We start from the raw sequence: 17,437 nt of genomic DNA on the forward strand, positions 1-17,437 counted from the left end.
GGACATACAGCAAACGGAAGTGAGCTTCTTTGAAAATAAAGTCAAGCAGAGGAAAAATGGGACAAGAGCTAGAAAGAGAGAAACGAAAACCGAGGAAAAACAACACTGTAGCCCTACATCCAACCACACCTGACGATCTCCCCAAGAGGCATCCCCATCACAGGGAGCAAACAGTCCCGCTGGCACATAATGCAGTGCGAGTGGGGGCCCTCTAGCAGTCTGCGTCAGCAGAGCGGGGCTTCCTGGCATTAGCCAAGCAAAGATGCTTCCTTCATCTGCGAATGCACACAAACTGCAGGAGGCCTGATTTCAGCCTTTCTTTCCTTGAGATAAAGTATATAATTTTTTATAACAAAGATGGGAGAACAAAAACACGTTCTCTAATCTTTACATCTTGCACTTTGCCATATAAATTTTGTAAGCTTTCAACTTTACAACTGTTAGTGAACAGTACCCTAAACGAGAAGAGAAAGATGTAACTGGATGTACTCATTTTCAAATATCTTGGGTGTAACAAAGGAGACAGCTACTTCAGGATCCAGGTCGTACCCACAGTTTGCTCACGGATAAATCGCTGTTTCTCCAGCCATCATAAAACAGGGCAGCGGGTAAAATGGGCTTGTTATGAGCTCCTCCTTAGACCGCTGAAGGAGTTCAAGTCAGAAAACAATAGATAAAAAACCAGCATGAGCAATATCTAATTATTACTTAATATTATGTTAAGTAGGAAATGAAAGGACCTTTTCAAAAATCCTTCTAAATGATATCTGTTTCTTAGACTTCTCTACCTTTCATTCCTTGCCTCGTTAAGAAGCTACTAATTCATTTGGAGTCTGACAAGGAGAGGAGAGTCTCCTCTGGTCTTCGGTTCCAAATTCCCTGTAACACATTGAGGTGTTGTCATCTGCAAATTAAGGTCGTATGTGAAATCAAATTTTAACAGCCTAATGAGCAATGGCTAGGTTTGCCCTTTTGTGAGCAGAGAGCTTTTAAGTTGAAACACAGCCTGGCAGCTTACCAGTACTTCCCTATTTTTTTTTTTCTTTTACCCTTTTTGTGATCACAGAAAATTCTAAAGATTCTCCAAACATCTGAAGGGATGTTCGCTTTATCCATTAAATGGGAATGGCCTAAGGCACAACCCTTTTGAGAAGTCATAGATAAAATTCTTGCGCCCCTCATGACAAGCATGAAATCTTGAAACCACAAATTGCCAACAAAGGAAAAAATGTCAACATTCTTAACAGAAAAAAAAATCAAACCCAAACACATACCAACTCCTGTCGCCCTTGGCTCCCTCTGTTCCCGCCATACTGCGTCCTGGGGGAGGCATCGACACGCCAGGCACATCCCCCACCGCACGGCTGTGTACGGGCCGTGGGGCTCGCCTGGAATGCTCCCTCTCCAGGACATTGGCACTGCTCACTCCATCTCTTCCTTTAGGTCTTTATGGAAAGTCACCTGTCACCAAGTAACTGCCTCCCACCCACTGACCGCCTCCCCTATTAGAACGTGAGCTCCGTGAGAACAGAAATTATTGTCTGATTTTTCCTTGCTTTAGCACCAGATTTCTTTCATTTAAAAGTGATAAATTCACCAATCAAAACTCCAGCAAAATTTCAATAAAGGACTTTGGATATCAAAATACAACAAACATTTAAATATAATATCCTCCTGAGTCTATCCATTATAGTGCATTAAAAGTAAAATATCTTGCAAGTATAAAATAGACAACGTGTTCCTGACTTGGGTGACCAAACATCTCTATTGTGCTTAAGAGGGCAAATCATTTCATTTATATTAGGTAACCTCAGGCTGACAAGAAAGGCAATGGGCATGTTATACAGGAAAAGAGAAAGTAAAGCGACTATGAGAGAAATGTTACGTCCCTCTCGCCTTTTATGTGGTGAGGACACCAAGCTGAGAGCTGGTAAGCCTGCCACTGGATGCTCCACAGTCAGAAGAGGAGATGCTACAGGAGAGGACAGGAAAGGAACATCATCCCAGGGAACCAAGGGGAGCTGAGGGGTTAGTCCAAGACAGCAAGGGGCAAATGGTAAATACTCTCTGGAAGCATTACCCGACAGGAAAAAATGGACTACAAGCCATTAACTGCAAGTTTCTGCAGGGCAAGAGAGGTGTCAGCTATCTTGTGGACAAGGGACATCACCACAAAGACCAGAGGAGGCAGATAAATACTTGAAAAACTGTTCAGTCTCACAAGCAATCAATAAAACTAAAACATTAAAACATTCCACTTTTTTTGTGTGGGGGGGGGGGCGGTGAGGAAGATTGGCCATAAGCCAACATCTGTTGCTAACCCTCCACTTTTTGCTTGAGGAAGACTGTTGCTGAGCTAACATTTGTGCCAATCTTCCTCTATTTTATATGTGGGATGCTGCCACAGAATGGCTTGATGAGCGGTGTGTAGGTCCATGCCCAGGATCCAAACCTGCAAACCCCAGGGCACAGAAGCGGAGCACACTAACTTAACCACTATACCACCGGGACAGCCCCAAAACATTCCACTTTTTAACTATCAAACAAGACAATTCGTTTTAAATTCAGTGTTGTCAGAATGGTATGGAATATACTATAAGAAATTAGTACCAACTTTAACATAACCAGACAACACATTATTCTTTTTAACCCACTATTCCCCTTATAGTAATCTATCTTAAGGAAATAATCAGTGACGTGAACTAAAATGTGAACATAAAGATTGTTTACTGCAACATTACTTATAATTGTCCAAAAAAGGGGGAAACAACCTAGATGATCAAAAACAGGCATACTTTGTTTACACACTTATGAAGTATTCCTTCATAAGGAATTTCATTAAACCTGTTTATATACCTTAGCCATATAAAGCATTATATAGCCATCAAAAGTATTTTTCAAAGGTTACTTAAAGATATGAAAAATTATAAGTATATTGAGTAAAAGGAGGGCAATATTGCATATACAAAATGAACAAATTATGATATATTCATACAAAGGAACATTTTTCAGCAATAAAAAAGGGCAAAACCCAGATAGAGGCAACATAAGAATCTCAAGTCAAAAGCAAACAAACAAAACAAGAAAACACTTATATGAAGTGAAGAAAGCCAGACACACAAGAGTGAACCCTGTACGAGTCTACTGATATGAAGTTCAACGGCAGGAAAGCTAATCTGTGATGCTAGAAAAGGGTCACTTCTGGGAGGAGAAGGGTCAAGTGCAAAGGGGTCTGAGGAAACTCGCAGGAGTCACGGAAAGGCTCTGCTCCTGATCAGGTGGTGATCACACGAGGATATACATATGCAAAGAGTCATCACGTAAAGCAGAAATACAGATATGCACCAATAAAACAATAAAGTCATCAAGATGTACATTTAAGATTTGTGCATTTTACCACTCATACATTACACCTAAATTAAGGACTACAGAAACTGCATGCAAAGGATAACTTCAAATTGGTTAAATACATTGGTATGCAAAGAATAAACAGAATGTTAAGTACATCAAAATATTAAAGGTGCTTAATTCTGGGATTGTTAATTATATTTTCTTTTTAACTCTCTGCATTTTCCACATTCTCTACAATGAGTTATACGATTTTTATAAATGATCAAAGAAAAGCCTTTTTTTAAAATTCTGCCATGCTTTTACGGAAAATTCTGTTACATTTGTTAACTATCACAAAATTATGCAATGTGCAGAAAGACTTAGTAAATCCTTCTAACAAATTCCTATAAATTATAAACACTCATGTTTGTAAAGTATTAGGACAAATTAAGAAAAACGTTACTGAAGCTAAGCATCTGCTTGGTGAGTAAATGAGCAAGTCAGCTGGGAAATGATTTTAAAATGTGGTCCTGCCCGAGACAAATATAGGGCTCTCGGCACTCAGTACAACCAGTTGCTAAAGACCAGTTGTTTTCCCTTGTGAGCCTCATTTATCTAAATTCCATGCAAAATGCCTGACGTGAATTTTCTTTACAATGAAAATACTCTGGGTCTGAGAAACTTTCACAATATGCATAAAATAATAAATAAGAACAAAAGCAAAGGAGACATACAAACCTCTGATTGTACATGCCCCGAAAGTTGTAGTTGGCTCTGTAATTGGGGAAAGGCTTTGGATCCAGCGGCCTGTAGATGGCAGGCTCTCCCCTTTTCATAGCAAGCCCATTCAGTTCCACGGTTGGAGTTATACTACCTGTTCAAGAAAGAACAAAGGCCCACAAGTGAAATATTTCCATAAGACGCCATGCAAGCTACATTTATATACTCATAACGACCATGGGAAAAAGTGGGAGTGGATGGTCCGTCTGTATGATTTTCCAAGGTGGCACATAAACAAGCTACATCAACAGGAAAACTGTTTCTAACGAAATCTCTTTGGGGTTCTTGCAACATTTTCTGTACATTAGTGAGCAAAAATTCAACTTTATTGTCATACTACTTTAAAACAAGGCAAACACGAGATTCATAGATTGCTTAGTTTGGACATTATAAAGAAAGTAATAAATGCTACTTACCCCAGAAAGCTTACAATTATTTAATCATTAGAAATATTATCCTCTGTGAATATTTTTATTTATGCTTTGATAACCAAGCAACTAAAGTTAGCAATGAATAGGGTCATCATTAATTCTTGGACTTACCTAATGGAAATAAGTTTTGAGTTTTTTCCTATAATCAACAACAGGACAAAGTAACTCTAAGTAATATTTTTCTGTAGATAATCTTTAAAGATACATACTGAAGCATTTATGGATGAGGTGATATATGTGAGATTTCTTTCAAAATAATTCAGAAAGAGACAAGATACAAACTTGGCCACCACATGTGGACACCATAGTGACAGGTACAGGGATGTTCACTATGTTATACTTTTGTGAAAGTTTGAAAAATTCCATAATAAATAACATACAATGGAAAATTACACCGAGTTAAAGTACCAAAAGAGGTCATTTAAGAAAGAGCATACGTCCCACATAACAAATCACAAAAATGAATCTAAAGCTTTTATAGAAAGTAAAATTTATTGTCAATATAAATTCTGTGCTATTTCATTTGAATTGTGCCTTCTGTACCACACATTTAACACTCCATTCAGCACATACAAAAACGGCTCCATTTATTGCAGCAGATAAATTGGGAGTGGCATCAAGTACCAGGCGAGGGGTGGGAGAGCCTGACGCAAATGCACACCTGGAGCCAGGTCACAAGCAATCCATCAGTACTCAATCAACTGCTCATTTCATGTCTCACTTCTAACGAATTTATGTGAAACCACTGAAGAATATAATAAGAACAGGAACTAAACCAAGGTTAAGAAGAAGGGAAAAATAAAGGGGGCAGAAAAGAAAAGGATAAGGCTAAGAAAAACAGCAAAGAAAAGTTAATATATTGAAGAGTAAGTCCAATTAGTCTACACCCCTAATTTAATAAATGCACCAGGGCCGAGGAAGAGAAAGTCAAACATAAAGGGATTCTCTTTTCTTTCTTTCTGTTTTACAGTATTTTACGGAGGGATAATAAGTAAAATGCACAAACCTTAAGCACACAGCTCCATAAATTATTACACATGTAAACACTTCTGTGACCACCATCCAGATCAAGATGACAACATTTCCATCACCCAGAAAGTTCCTTCACGCCTCTTCCAGTCAATACACACCTCCCCAAGTTATCTATTCTGACTTCTATCACCATCAACTAGTTTTGTCTGTTATTCAAATCTGAATATGTATTATTTTGTCTTGCGTCTTTCACTCGACATAATGATTTTGTTGACTAGGTCAATATTTCAGACTTCTTTAGCAATGAATAGCATTCCACTGAATGAATATACCAGTTTATCTATTCTGCTGTTCATGGAACATTTGCGTGGTTTCCAGTTTGGGACAATTAAGTATAAAGCCACCTTGAACACTTATTTAATAAGTCTTTTACTGGATACAGACACTTATTTCTCTTGATATATAATCATTTGGGTATATATCTAGTAATGGAACTGCTAGGTGTTAGAGTAGGCTTATGTTTAACCTTATTAGAAATTGCCTAACAGTTTTCCAAAGATTTTTTTAACACCAAAGAGCAATCTATACCTTTAAAAGTTTAAATTTCTCATATTCCATAAAGATTTCAGTTTAACAACATGTTCATCAGTTGTAAGATTTATGTCATTCTGCATTCTACTTTGCAATAATCACACAGACACAAATAGCATAAAGTTAAACTGGGAAAAAGAGGAAAGGAAAAAAAAGCTTGAAAGGCCTCATCCATTAAGTATGGAAATGAACAGGAAACTAATATGTTTTAAAATCACCAGTGAAGTGATTTTAACGCACTGGAAGGACACAACATATCTTCCATCCATACCAAAATGGGATTTTAAACTAGGTAAAAGTTTGTATTCATATCGTTTAAAGAAATAAATAATCTCATATAAATCCCTCATTAGAAAGTAAGGCCACAGTATATTTTCTTCATAGAAACACTAGAAACTAGTTTTCGTGAATGAGAGCAGAAGAGAAGCAGAAAAGCACAAACTACACTGAGAAGGTTTCAACTCTTAGAGCGAAGTATCTCCATCCACTTCCTAAAGAAGGAGACTGACATCTCCACTTACACAGCCTCTACTCGCACAAGAATGCTTTCACAGAAACACTTAAAGGGTGACTTCGAAGCATGAGACGCCTCCAGGTGGTGCTAAGTACCAGTGTTTTCAGCATGTGACAGTTGGACTCAGGTTGCAGAAAGATAATCAGTACATAGGAACCCGCATGTGTTGTATGGCTACAAAGGTGACACTGTAAACAAACAGTTTTTAGTGGGTTTTAGATACATTAAAGAAAATTTCTAAATTTATCAGTGATAAATATAAAAAGGCTAATTAATTATACAAATGTACATAACTACAACTGTGGATTCCTATTACATGACAGGTGAAAGAAAAATACCACAATTAGTCTTCAAGGAGCAACATATTACTAACACTTGAAGAAACAGCTTTGTAGGAAGTTAGAATAGCCCCTGGAACATCGTAGTTACTCAATAAATATTCGTTGAAAGAATGAACTGATTAATCAACCAACTAGGGCTCCCTAGAGAAATGGCTGGCACCATGGTCAGGGCAAGGAAAACACAAGATGGCCTAGGAACATCTTATTGTGCCAGAAAATATGAAGTGCTCCCAAAGAATGATGAAGAAACATCAGAAGGACACAGGAGTCAACCTGAAGGGGTCATACCACAGGCCAAATCTGGGACAAGTTGAGAATCAAAATAAATGACTGTGGGGCTGGCCCAGTGGCATAGTGGTTAAGTTCACATGCTCCACTTCAGCAGCCCGAGGTTGGCCAGTTCAGATCCTGGGCACGGACCTACTCACCGCTCATCAAGCCATGCTGTGGTGGCGTCCCACATAGAAGAACTAGAAGAATTTACAGCTAGGATATATAACTAGGTACTGAGGCTTTGGGGAGGAAAAAAAAAAAAAAAAGAGGAAGATTGGCAACAGATGTTAGCTCAGGGCCAATATAAATAAATAAATAATCTATTGATTATAAGCCCCTACGTAAAACAGGAATTCAAGAGTCTATAGTGATGTAAATAAACGAACAAACAGAAAAATGAGGGGGATGAGAAAGCTCTTGGGTAGAATGCCAACTAATAACTCTAAAAAGAATATTGGAATTAAAAAGTCCTCCCTTGAGAAAGAATACATTACTGTTGTTTTAAGCCACACTCACAAAAAATTCAGTCTTTGGCAATCTTCAGAATAATAATTGATTCAGACAAGAATCATCAATGGATGCCAAATCTGGTGGGTGAAAGAAAGTTTGATGAGGCCAAAATGTTTATATAGTCTCAAAGTATCTCCTCAAAAAATACTTATTACTTAGTATTTAATAATAAAACATTTATTAATTAACTTCACAACAGAGAAACCTGGCAGACATACTCTTCACCAAGTGACAGAAGTCATCACTAATAAGACAAATCAATATCATGTGTCTCCTGAAATGAAACACTGAGATTAGCACAGGTCACTTCTGTGATATTCATGATAAAATGCATAAATCATGAGGAAACACCAGAAAAACTCAAGTGAAGGGCATTCTACAAACAATGTGGTCTGTACTCTTCAAAAATGTCATGGCCATAAAAGACAAAGAAGACTGAGGAACTGTTCCATATTGAAGTGGAATGAAGAGAAAGGATGAGTACATGATCCTGATTAGATCCTGGACCTACAAGGGACGTTACTGGGACAATCAATGAAATGTGAATGGAGTTTGTGGATCACATGGTGACACCACGTCAATGTTAACTTCCTGACAGAAGAGTGTCTATGTTCTTAGCAAACACACATTGAAGGGGTAACGGGACATCATGTCCACAACTTATTCTCAAATGGTTCAGAAATGTTAACAATTGGGGAATCTGGGAGAAGGGTACATGGAAGCTCTATGTACTCTTTCTACAAAGTTTATATAAATCTGAAATTACTTCCAAAAAAAGTTAAAAAATAAAATAAAATAAAGGAAGGAAAAAACTAAATATTTCTATGATATATTCTTAATTAAGTGGCACAATAGCCATGCTGTAAATGAATTTAACTCCTCTCCGGGATATAACTACTATTTAAGACCCTTCTACTCGTATGAAGTCAGGACTAAACCCCCCTCTCCCTGCAGTGCAGAGGAAAATGGACTATCTTTTCAATAAATGGTGCTCAGTTAATTGAATGTCTACATATCAAAAAGAGGAAGAAAGTCTCAAACCCAACCTCACATCATATGTAAACCTCAATTCTTAACAGATTGTAAATCTAAATTTAAAAGATAAGACAACAGGGGCCGGCCCGGGGGCGCAGCGGTTAAGTTCGCACGTTCTGCTTCTCGGCGGCCTGGGGTTCGCTGGTTCGGATCCCGGGTGCGGACATGGCACTGCTTGGCAGCCATGCTGTGGTAGGCGTCCCATGTATAAACTAGAGGAAGATGGGCACGGATGTTGGCTCAGAGCCAGGCTTCCTCAGCAAAAAGAGGAGGACTGGCAGTAGTTAGCTGAGGGCTAATCTTCCAAAAAAAAAAAAAATAAATAAAAAATAAAAGATAAGACAACAAAGCTTCTAAAAATATTATGAGGTTATCTTCAAAACTTTTGTGGGAGACAAAAATGTCTTAAGCAGTACACAAAAAAGCACTAACCATAAGGGAAAAGACTAATAACTTAGACTTCATCAAAATAAAGAATTTCTGTTCATCAAAACGCACCATTAGGAGTATGGAAAGATATCTGCAATACACATATCTGACAAAAGATATGACTCCAGAATATACAAGAATCCTACAAGTCAATAAAAAATAGAAAAACTTAAAAAACAGACAATGCAGTTTTTTTAATGAGAAAAATATTTCAATTGGCATGCTACATCAGGCATATGAAAAGGAGCTCACCTTCTTAGTTATTAAGGAAATGCAAATTAAAACCACCATGAACTACTACTATACCACGAGAACAACAGCTAAAAATTGTGAAAGCTGAAGATACTATACGGTGACAATGACGTGGAGAGCTCTCATACAATGAGAGGGGAAAATGATATTGTTTGACATTATGTATTATGTATGTATTTATTGTGTATGCATTTTTTTTTAAGTATGAACTTGGAAAACGGCAAACTTTTACTTAATTTTCCTCCTTCTCTCCCTCCGTGCTTCCCTTCCTTCCTTATTTATTTAGACACACAGGATATCCTAAATCAGGGAGGGGCAAAAGAGATGGAGTCTGGCTATGTTGCCCCAGCTGGAGTGCAGTGGCTATTCACAGCCTGATCCCACTGCTGATCGGCACAGGAGTTTTGACCTGCTGTTTCTGACCTGGGCTGGTTCACTCCTCCCTAAGCAACCTGGTGGTCCCCTGCTCCCAGGAGGTCACTATCTGATGCCAAACTTAGTGCAGACACCCGACTGGCACAGCACACTACAGTCCAGAACTCCTGGGCTCAAGAGATCGTCCCGCCTCAGCTTCCCACGGAGCTGGGGCTCTAGGCAAGCACCATGTGTATGGGCTACGTATGGGGCTTTTGGTCATCTTGACCCTTGTATTGTTGAAATTAAAAAATAAAAGGAACTTAAACACAAGGGTGAACACATAGGGCAAAACAGAATAAAATTTAATGTTGAATTAAGCAGTGAGCTGAATGTTTGGGTCTCCAAATTGGGTAACTCAAAATCACTTAAAAATGGCTTATAGGGGAGCCAGCCCCGTGGCTGAGGGGTTAAGTTTGTGCACTCCACTTCAGCCACCCAGGGTTCGCCAGTTCGGATCCTGGATGCAGACCCAAGCATGGCTTATCAAGCCATGCTGTGGCAGGATCCCACAAAGAAGAACTAGAATGACTTGAAACTAGGATATACAACTATGTACTGGGGCTTTGGGGAGAAAGGGGGGCGGGGGGGGCATGAGAGGAAGACTGGCAACAGATGTTAGCTCAGGGCCAATCTTCCTCAAAAACAAAATAAATAAAAAATAAAATACAATAAATGGCTTATAGGTAAGAGAATGGATGAAGCTGTTCCAGTTGAATGTCTAGGGAAATTCTCTCCTCAAGAACATCTTTTAATTGTTGCTGCAATTCACTATCCAAGCTGGCCAAAACTGTGTTGGTTTCTTTATTGCACCTAACTGATAAATGTGGAGCCTGACTAGGTCTCTTATCTCTCCCAACAGATCTAGGATAGAAGGCTGTGAGGCAAAAACAGCAGCTAAGACATCTGTCTTTTGTGTATGTTCATCAACTTCTGGCTTAATTCATCCTCTGATTTGATTTACACACGAAGACACACACAACCCATAATATTACACTCTATTTTAAAAGTTTACCCCCAAAAACCTATTCATTCTCTCAGCTCACTGCAACATTCAACGGGGGAAACTCTTATCTCCACTGGCCTTTCAGACTTTCCCCAGTCTCCTTCCTCTGACTCCTCTGTTAACCTCCCGCTATAACCCTCTAAAGCGGACTTCTCAGGGATCAGCACAGGCTGCTCCTGCTTCACACTGTATGCCCTGGAGGGCTCGTTCACCACCATGGCTTCAACCACTGGATCAGCAACACTGTCCTTCTGCTCCATTCCAACTGCCACACCAATACTCTCGCAGAGCAGGGAGCAGAGTACTCAGTGCACGTGAGTTTCTTTTATTCCTTCTTCACCCATAAACTGTGGCAATGGTTTCCTGATTTTGCTTTTCAGTGTTTTCCACCTTCCATTCACATGTCAGTGAATTTCCTAAAATGCTTTTAAACACATCATTCATCAGATCGTAAATATTAATCCTCCAAACTGTATATAAAATTCAACCTAAAGCTGGCATTCAAGTCCATCACAATCCACTAACTACATCTCCATTCTATCTCTTACTAGTCACTTATCTGCTCTAAAACCCATCTATGAAAAAATTTCTTAGAGCCAGCCCTGATGACCTAGTGGTTAAGTTCAGCACGCTCCACTTTGGTATCCTGGGTTTGGTTCCCAGGCACGGAACCACACCACTCATCTGTCGGTAGCCATGCTGCAGTGGCAGCTCACAGAGAAGAACTAAAAGGACTTACAACTAGAATATACAACTATTTATTGGGGCTTTGGGGAGGGAAAAAAAAAAGAGAGAGAGAGGAAGGTTGGCAACAGATATTAGCTCGGGGCAGATCTTTCCCTGCCAAAAAAGATTTTTTTAGCAAACCCACTGCCCAGAGTCCTAGTTCAATGCCTTTCCTCACAGTATTCCCTCAGCCTAGAATATTCTTTCCTCTCCTCTATACCTGCCTGTTCTCCATTCAACGTCCATATTTTACCTCAACTACGTCAGTTCATCTTTATCATTACTTAAAATACTGATATCCACTTGGCACTTAATCTTTACCATTGAGTTACGTGTTTCACGTATACAACTGTAAAATCCTCACAGAAAAGAACGGTGTTTTATATCTCAGATATATAAAAGCATGTGCTTAATAAACAGAGGTAGTGGTGTAGTACTAATAATCACCCAGTAACCTGAAGAGATTTTTAAAAATTGAAAAAGTAGATAGCCTCTTACCAACTTCAAACTGAATAGAATAAGTTTTTTCTTCATTGTTATAAGATTTTGGCTTGTTTAAGCTTACTTAATAAGTACTGGAATCAGCCGAACAGAAGCAAAAGAACTAACAAGAGCAGAGTCATGGAGTTCTGGAAAGAGCGGCCCTTGAAAGAGTAGACTCCGTCTACCTAGCAAATGGCACAGGAGAAAGAAAGAAGCGTCTGACTTGATTACGGGCACAAGCGTGTGGGCTATAATTAAATACATTAGAGAGTCACGTTGGCAGGCAAAACGTCTTTTTTAAATCCCATCACAAAAATACCTAAAGCAATATTGCTCAGAAGGTAACCAACTGAATTAATAAGTTAATGAATGAGTAAACGGATGTAGGGCTGGCACCAAACGTGTGGAGTATTACCATCTTGCTGTTATGAATTCATGCACTGTGTCCAATACAGGTTTGCCTCTTCCCAGGAGAGAAATGGCTGTGTGGTATTGTATGCAATCAGAGCCACTTTTGAAAATTATCCTTAGGAGCTTAAAATCAGAACACTCAATTACTTAGCGGTATACAACATGCAGGTGGTTTTTTCGGATTTTGGGTTTCTTAATAAGCTTCATATAAATGTTCTAAGTTTAAGCGATTCTATCAACAGTTTCTACACCAACAAACAACATAATAAGATGCTTACGGTGAATTTTATACTTTTTTATTAAACCAAAATAATAACTATTTTTAATTATTAAATCAAATATTATATATTTAAAAAGAGAAACTGATCATTTCTATCTTTACTTTAGGAAAATATTGCAGTCATATTTTCTGGTTCTTTGTATTCAAGTGTCTTTTTGTCAACGTTTAAAAGGTAAATAATGCACCTTTAGAGTATCCATTACAGCAAATTTTTAAAATAATTACAATTACCTTCTTCATTCTCTCCCCTTCAGTTATTATTCAGCTGTCCTTTTTGTGTGTTCTTTAAGACTTGTTGATTACACAACTGGCCTGGCATACAAAGGAAAATACAGAGAGCAGCACAACCAGAACACACACAATGCAACAGAAGGAACCGAGTCAGGGCCATACCTGGGTTATTATTAACATTACTTTTGGGTGGTTTCTGAACTGGTTTGGGAAGCGTAGATTCAGTCAAAGCTTTATTAGCAACAGCTTGTTGGGCCTTCTTTATACTGCTCCCTTCGGATTCCCATGTCTGCTCACCAAGACTCAGCTGCACTGAGAACATCTTGGAAAAACATAAAGAGACAAAGAAAACATTAAAATTTTTCAGGAAATAAAATGTGTTCTCTGAGAGAAAAACAGACACCATAGAATCAAAATTTTAGAGCTAAAGGTAACTTTACAAATCATTTGCAACAAAAATCTTACTCTACCTAGTGAAAGAATTTTAAGAGAGAGTGCCAAATTGTGTACTATCCTGTCCAAAGGCAGCTCCAAGTGTATATTTTGGGTAGAATAAATCCGTTCCCAAATAGAATTATATTGTTAATGTCATTCAAATAGTCCTCAACAGAGTAAGTACAAAAAGGAGAGAAACTGTAAGAGAACCCAAAGGGCCCTGTCTCTGTAACACTTTTACAAAACCTAATCCCTTTAACTTTATACTTGGCACAATCTAGTCAGTGACTCAGGCAATCCCATTAAATATTATGTCACCAAGAAACTCTCAATCCTCCACATTCAACATTTAGCCAGTCACCAAATTCTGTCGATTTTAACCTCACAAAGATTTCTCAAATCTCTCTCCTCTGACAGTGACACTGCTGCACGGGATGCAGTCTTTCATCATCTTCATCTTAGACATAATAATCTCCCACGTGATGGCTGCTAAAACTTCCTTTCTAAAATGCAAATCCAACGGCATCACTCCGAGACCGTTAGAAACGTGTGATTGTTCCCATTCTGGCATGGCCCAAAAGTTCTACCCGTCCATCTTTGTTACACACCCACCCTTCCCCCTTGCACACCCTAACATTCCATTCACACCACATTTCCATATGAGCCCAAAAACCTATTATTCACCTTCAAAATTAGGATCAAGTTACAGGATACATACACAACCCACTGGTTTACTCCACAGATAGCCTGCTGCTTTGCAGGCATACAAAGTACTAATCTAAAAACACTATTAATTACAAAAAAATCAATGTATCTTTGCAGGAAGGAGATCAGGTAGGAAATACTTTAACCAAGTGATTAAAGTTAGCATCACTGATAATCACACAACTGACATCATGTGCCTCCTGATATGATCCAACGAGAAGTATGCAGTATTCTCGGTCAAAACGTTTAAATTGAATCAAATCATAGGGAAACAATCCGACAGATTTAGATTATGGTATATTCTATGGGACAGCTGGCCTAAACTCTTCAAAAATGTCAATGTCATTGAAGGAAAAGACAAAACAAGAAATGCAGGGGGCTGTTCTAGATTAAAGGACACTAAAGAGACATGAAAAGACATGATAAAGTACAATGTATGATCCTTGACTGAATTTGTACTGGGAAGAAAAAAGTATAAAGAGCATTCAGAGCACTACTAGGGAAAGCCGACTAGGGACTATACATTAAATAATATGTTCAGTCAAGGCTAAACTTCTAGAGTGAGGATAGTATTGTGGCTATGTATAAGAACGTCTTTGGTCTTACAAGATCGATACACAAGCATTTAAAGGTGAAATATCACGACAGCTGAAATTTATTTTCAGATTTTTCAAGGAAAAAGTATATGTTTACACAGAAGGAGCGAGAAATAAAGTAAATGCAGCAAATAAATTAATGATTAATAAATCTGAAAGATATATGAGTATCCATTATACTTCTCTCTCAATTTTTCCTGTAGGTTTTCAATTTTTCAAAACAGAGTTGGGAAATATTTACAATCATGTGAAATTCAAAATATGTACATACGTGTTAAAAGTGATTAAGTTTTCCTTTATTCTGATTCAGTTTAAAGTATACACCTCAAATATATCTTTAATACATTTACCTGATTTTAAGATGATTTTTCAATGAATAGCTCTTTTGTCTTTCAAATCATAGTATTTAACAAACAACTTTGCCACAAACAATGTGTCCTCCATTCTCCTCCAAATCAGTTCATATTTCAGAAAGTTCGATCAATCATTCTTCCATTAATTCAGATTCAAAACCTCACTAGCTTCTTTGTTTATCCTTGCCTTCCTAAGACTTATTTAACAATTCTTCAAAACTGTTCCTTGTAATTTCTGTTGTCACACCTAGTCTAAGCCCCTATAAACTCAGACTCAATATTTCACTTGGCCCATCTCTAATCTTTCCTGCCTCCTAATCTTCCTGACATCACCATTTTCTCAGGCTTACAGGCCAGACACCCCGGAGTTGTCTTCCTTGTCTCCTCCATTTCTCTCTCCACTCTCTCCTGCACCCAATTACCAAACTACTGATTCAACTTCAAAAACGATCGTCAGATCCAGCCTCCAGTATATACTCTTTGCCAGTGTCTTAGTGAAGAATATCAACATCTTTCCCTAAACTACTACAAGACCATCCTAACAGCATTCTCTTAAATAAGACTTTGCCATTCACACTATCCTTCTCACCTCCATCAACGTGAACATTCTATAAAATCCAAAAGTATCCAACTCAATCCTTGGCTTTTCTGAAACCTCTCTTAAGAATCCCACTACAACGTACACCTAAAACTAATACAACGTTATATATATCAATTATAGCTCAATAAAACTGGAGGAAAAAAAGAATCCCACTATATAATAAGAATTTAATAATTTCAAGTAGGAATCCTGGGCCACTGTTTAGGAGTTTAAGTCGTAGCTCACCATTTACTGTGTGTAATGTTAGGGAAGTTACTTATTCTTTCTCTAAATTTTCTTACTTCTTTAGTGAAATGGGGCTAATAAGAACACAGGATGGTTGTGAAAATTAAAATGAAATGGTGCAAATGCCCCATTTGAAAGGTAGAGACTGTCAAACTAGATAAAAAAGCAAAATACAACTACATGCTACCTACAAGTAATACATTTCAACTATAAAGACACATAGTTTAAAAGCAATGAGAAAGAAAAAATATATCATGCTAACATCAGTCAATGAAAAGTCAGAACGGCCATATTAATATCCAAGTAGATTTCAGAGCAAAGACTATTACGAGTGATAACAAAGGTCATTTCATAAGGATAAAGGGGCCAATCAATCAATAACAATCCTAAATATTTACGCAATAACACAGCTTCAAAATATATGAGAAAAAAACTAACAGAACTTCAAAGAAAAATAGAAAATCTACAATTTAAGTCAGAGATTCAATACCCTTTCTCAATAACTGATAGAACAATATAGCAGATAATCACAAAAAAATATAGTAGACTTGAACAATACTAGCAACCAACATAGCTTGACTGACATTTTTAGAACATTCCACCCAAAAAGAGCAAAATATACATTTGTTCTCAATTTTTCATAAAACATTTATCAAGATAGATAATATTCTGGGCCATAAAAGAAGTCTCAATAAATTCAAAGGATCCAAGTGATAGAAAGTACGTTCTCTGACCACAATGGAATTAAGTAAGAAACTAGTAACAGAAGGATCTCTGGAAAATCTCCAACTATCTAGAAACTAAACACCACCTTTCTAAATAACCCACAGATAAAAGAAGAAGTCAAAAGGAAGTTAGAAAGTATTTTAAACTGAATGAAAATGAAAACACGACATCTCACAAGATGACACTAAAACAGTACTAAGGAGAAATTTCTAGCACTAAACGCCTTTACTAGAAAAGAACTAAGGTCTCAAATAAGTTAACTGCAGCTTCAATCTTGAGAAAGTAGAAAAAGAAGAGCAAATCAAATCTGAAGTAAAGAGGAAAAAAGAAAGTAGCAAAGGTAAAAGCATATATTAACAAAATAGAAAACAGAAAAATAAAGAAAAAAAACCCATAAAACCAAAAGTTGTTCTTTGCAAAGATCAATAAAATTGGTAAACCTCTAGCCAGGCTAATCATGAAAAAAAACAAGACACATATCACCAACATCAGGAATGACAGCAGTGACATCACTACAGATTCTTTAAGTATTAAAAAGATAACACGGGAATATTTTTGAACAACTTTATGCCAGTAAACTCAATAACTCAAGTTTCTTGAAAGACGCAAATTACTAAAGCTCTTTCATGAAGAAATAGGTAACCTGAATGGCCATGTATATGTCAAAGAAACTGAATGTTTAGCGAAAAATCTTTTCACAGCTTATCCAGGCCCAGATAATTTCAATGATGAATTCTACCAAATATTTAAGGAAGAAATAATATCAATTTACACAAACACTTGCCAA

General features: G+C 37.6%; 1 protein-coding gene across 17 annotated transcripts in view; it reads right to left on the minus strand.

Moving 5' to 3' along the window:
- Positions 1–17,437, minus strand: part of STAU2 (staufen double-stranded RNA binding protein 2) — a 298,260-nt gene that overhangs the window by 243,253 nt on the left and 37,570 nt on the right. For all 17 annotated transcript variants that reach the window (XM_046642545.1, XM_046642540.1, XM_046642546.1 and 14 more), the window contains 2 exons: positions 13,172–13,331; positions 4,069–4,204 (listed from right to left, as the gene is read on the minus strand). In XM_046642545.1, the coding sequence (XP_046498501.1) occupies positions 4,069–4,204; positions 13,172–13,331 (296 nt within the window). The remainder of the gene's footprint in view (positions 1–4,068; positions 4,205–13,171; positions 13,332–17,437) is intronic.

Source organism: Equus quagga, chromosome 16 (genome assembly GCF_021613505.1).
Source record: "Equus quagga isolate Etosha38 chromosome 16, UCLA_HA_Equagga_1.0, whole genome shotgun sequence".
Lineage (NCBI taxonomy): Eukaryota > Metazoa > Chordata > Mammalia > Perissodactyla > Equidae > Equus > Equus quagga.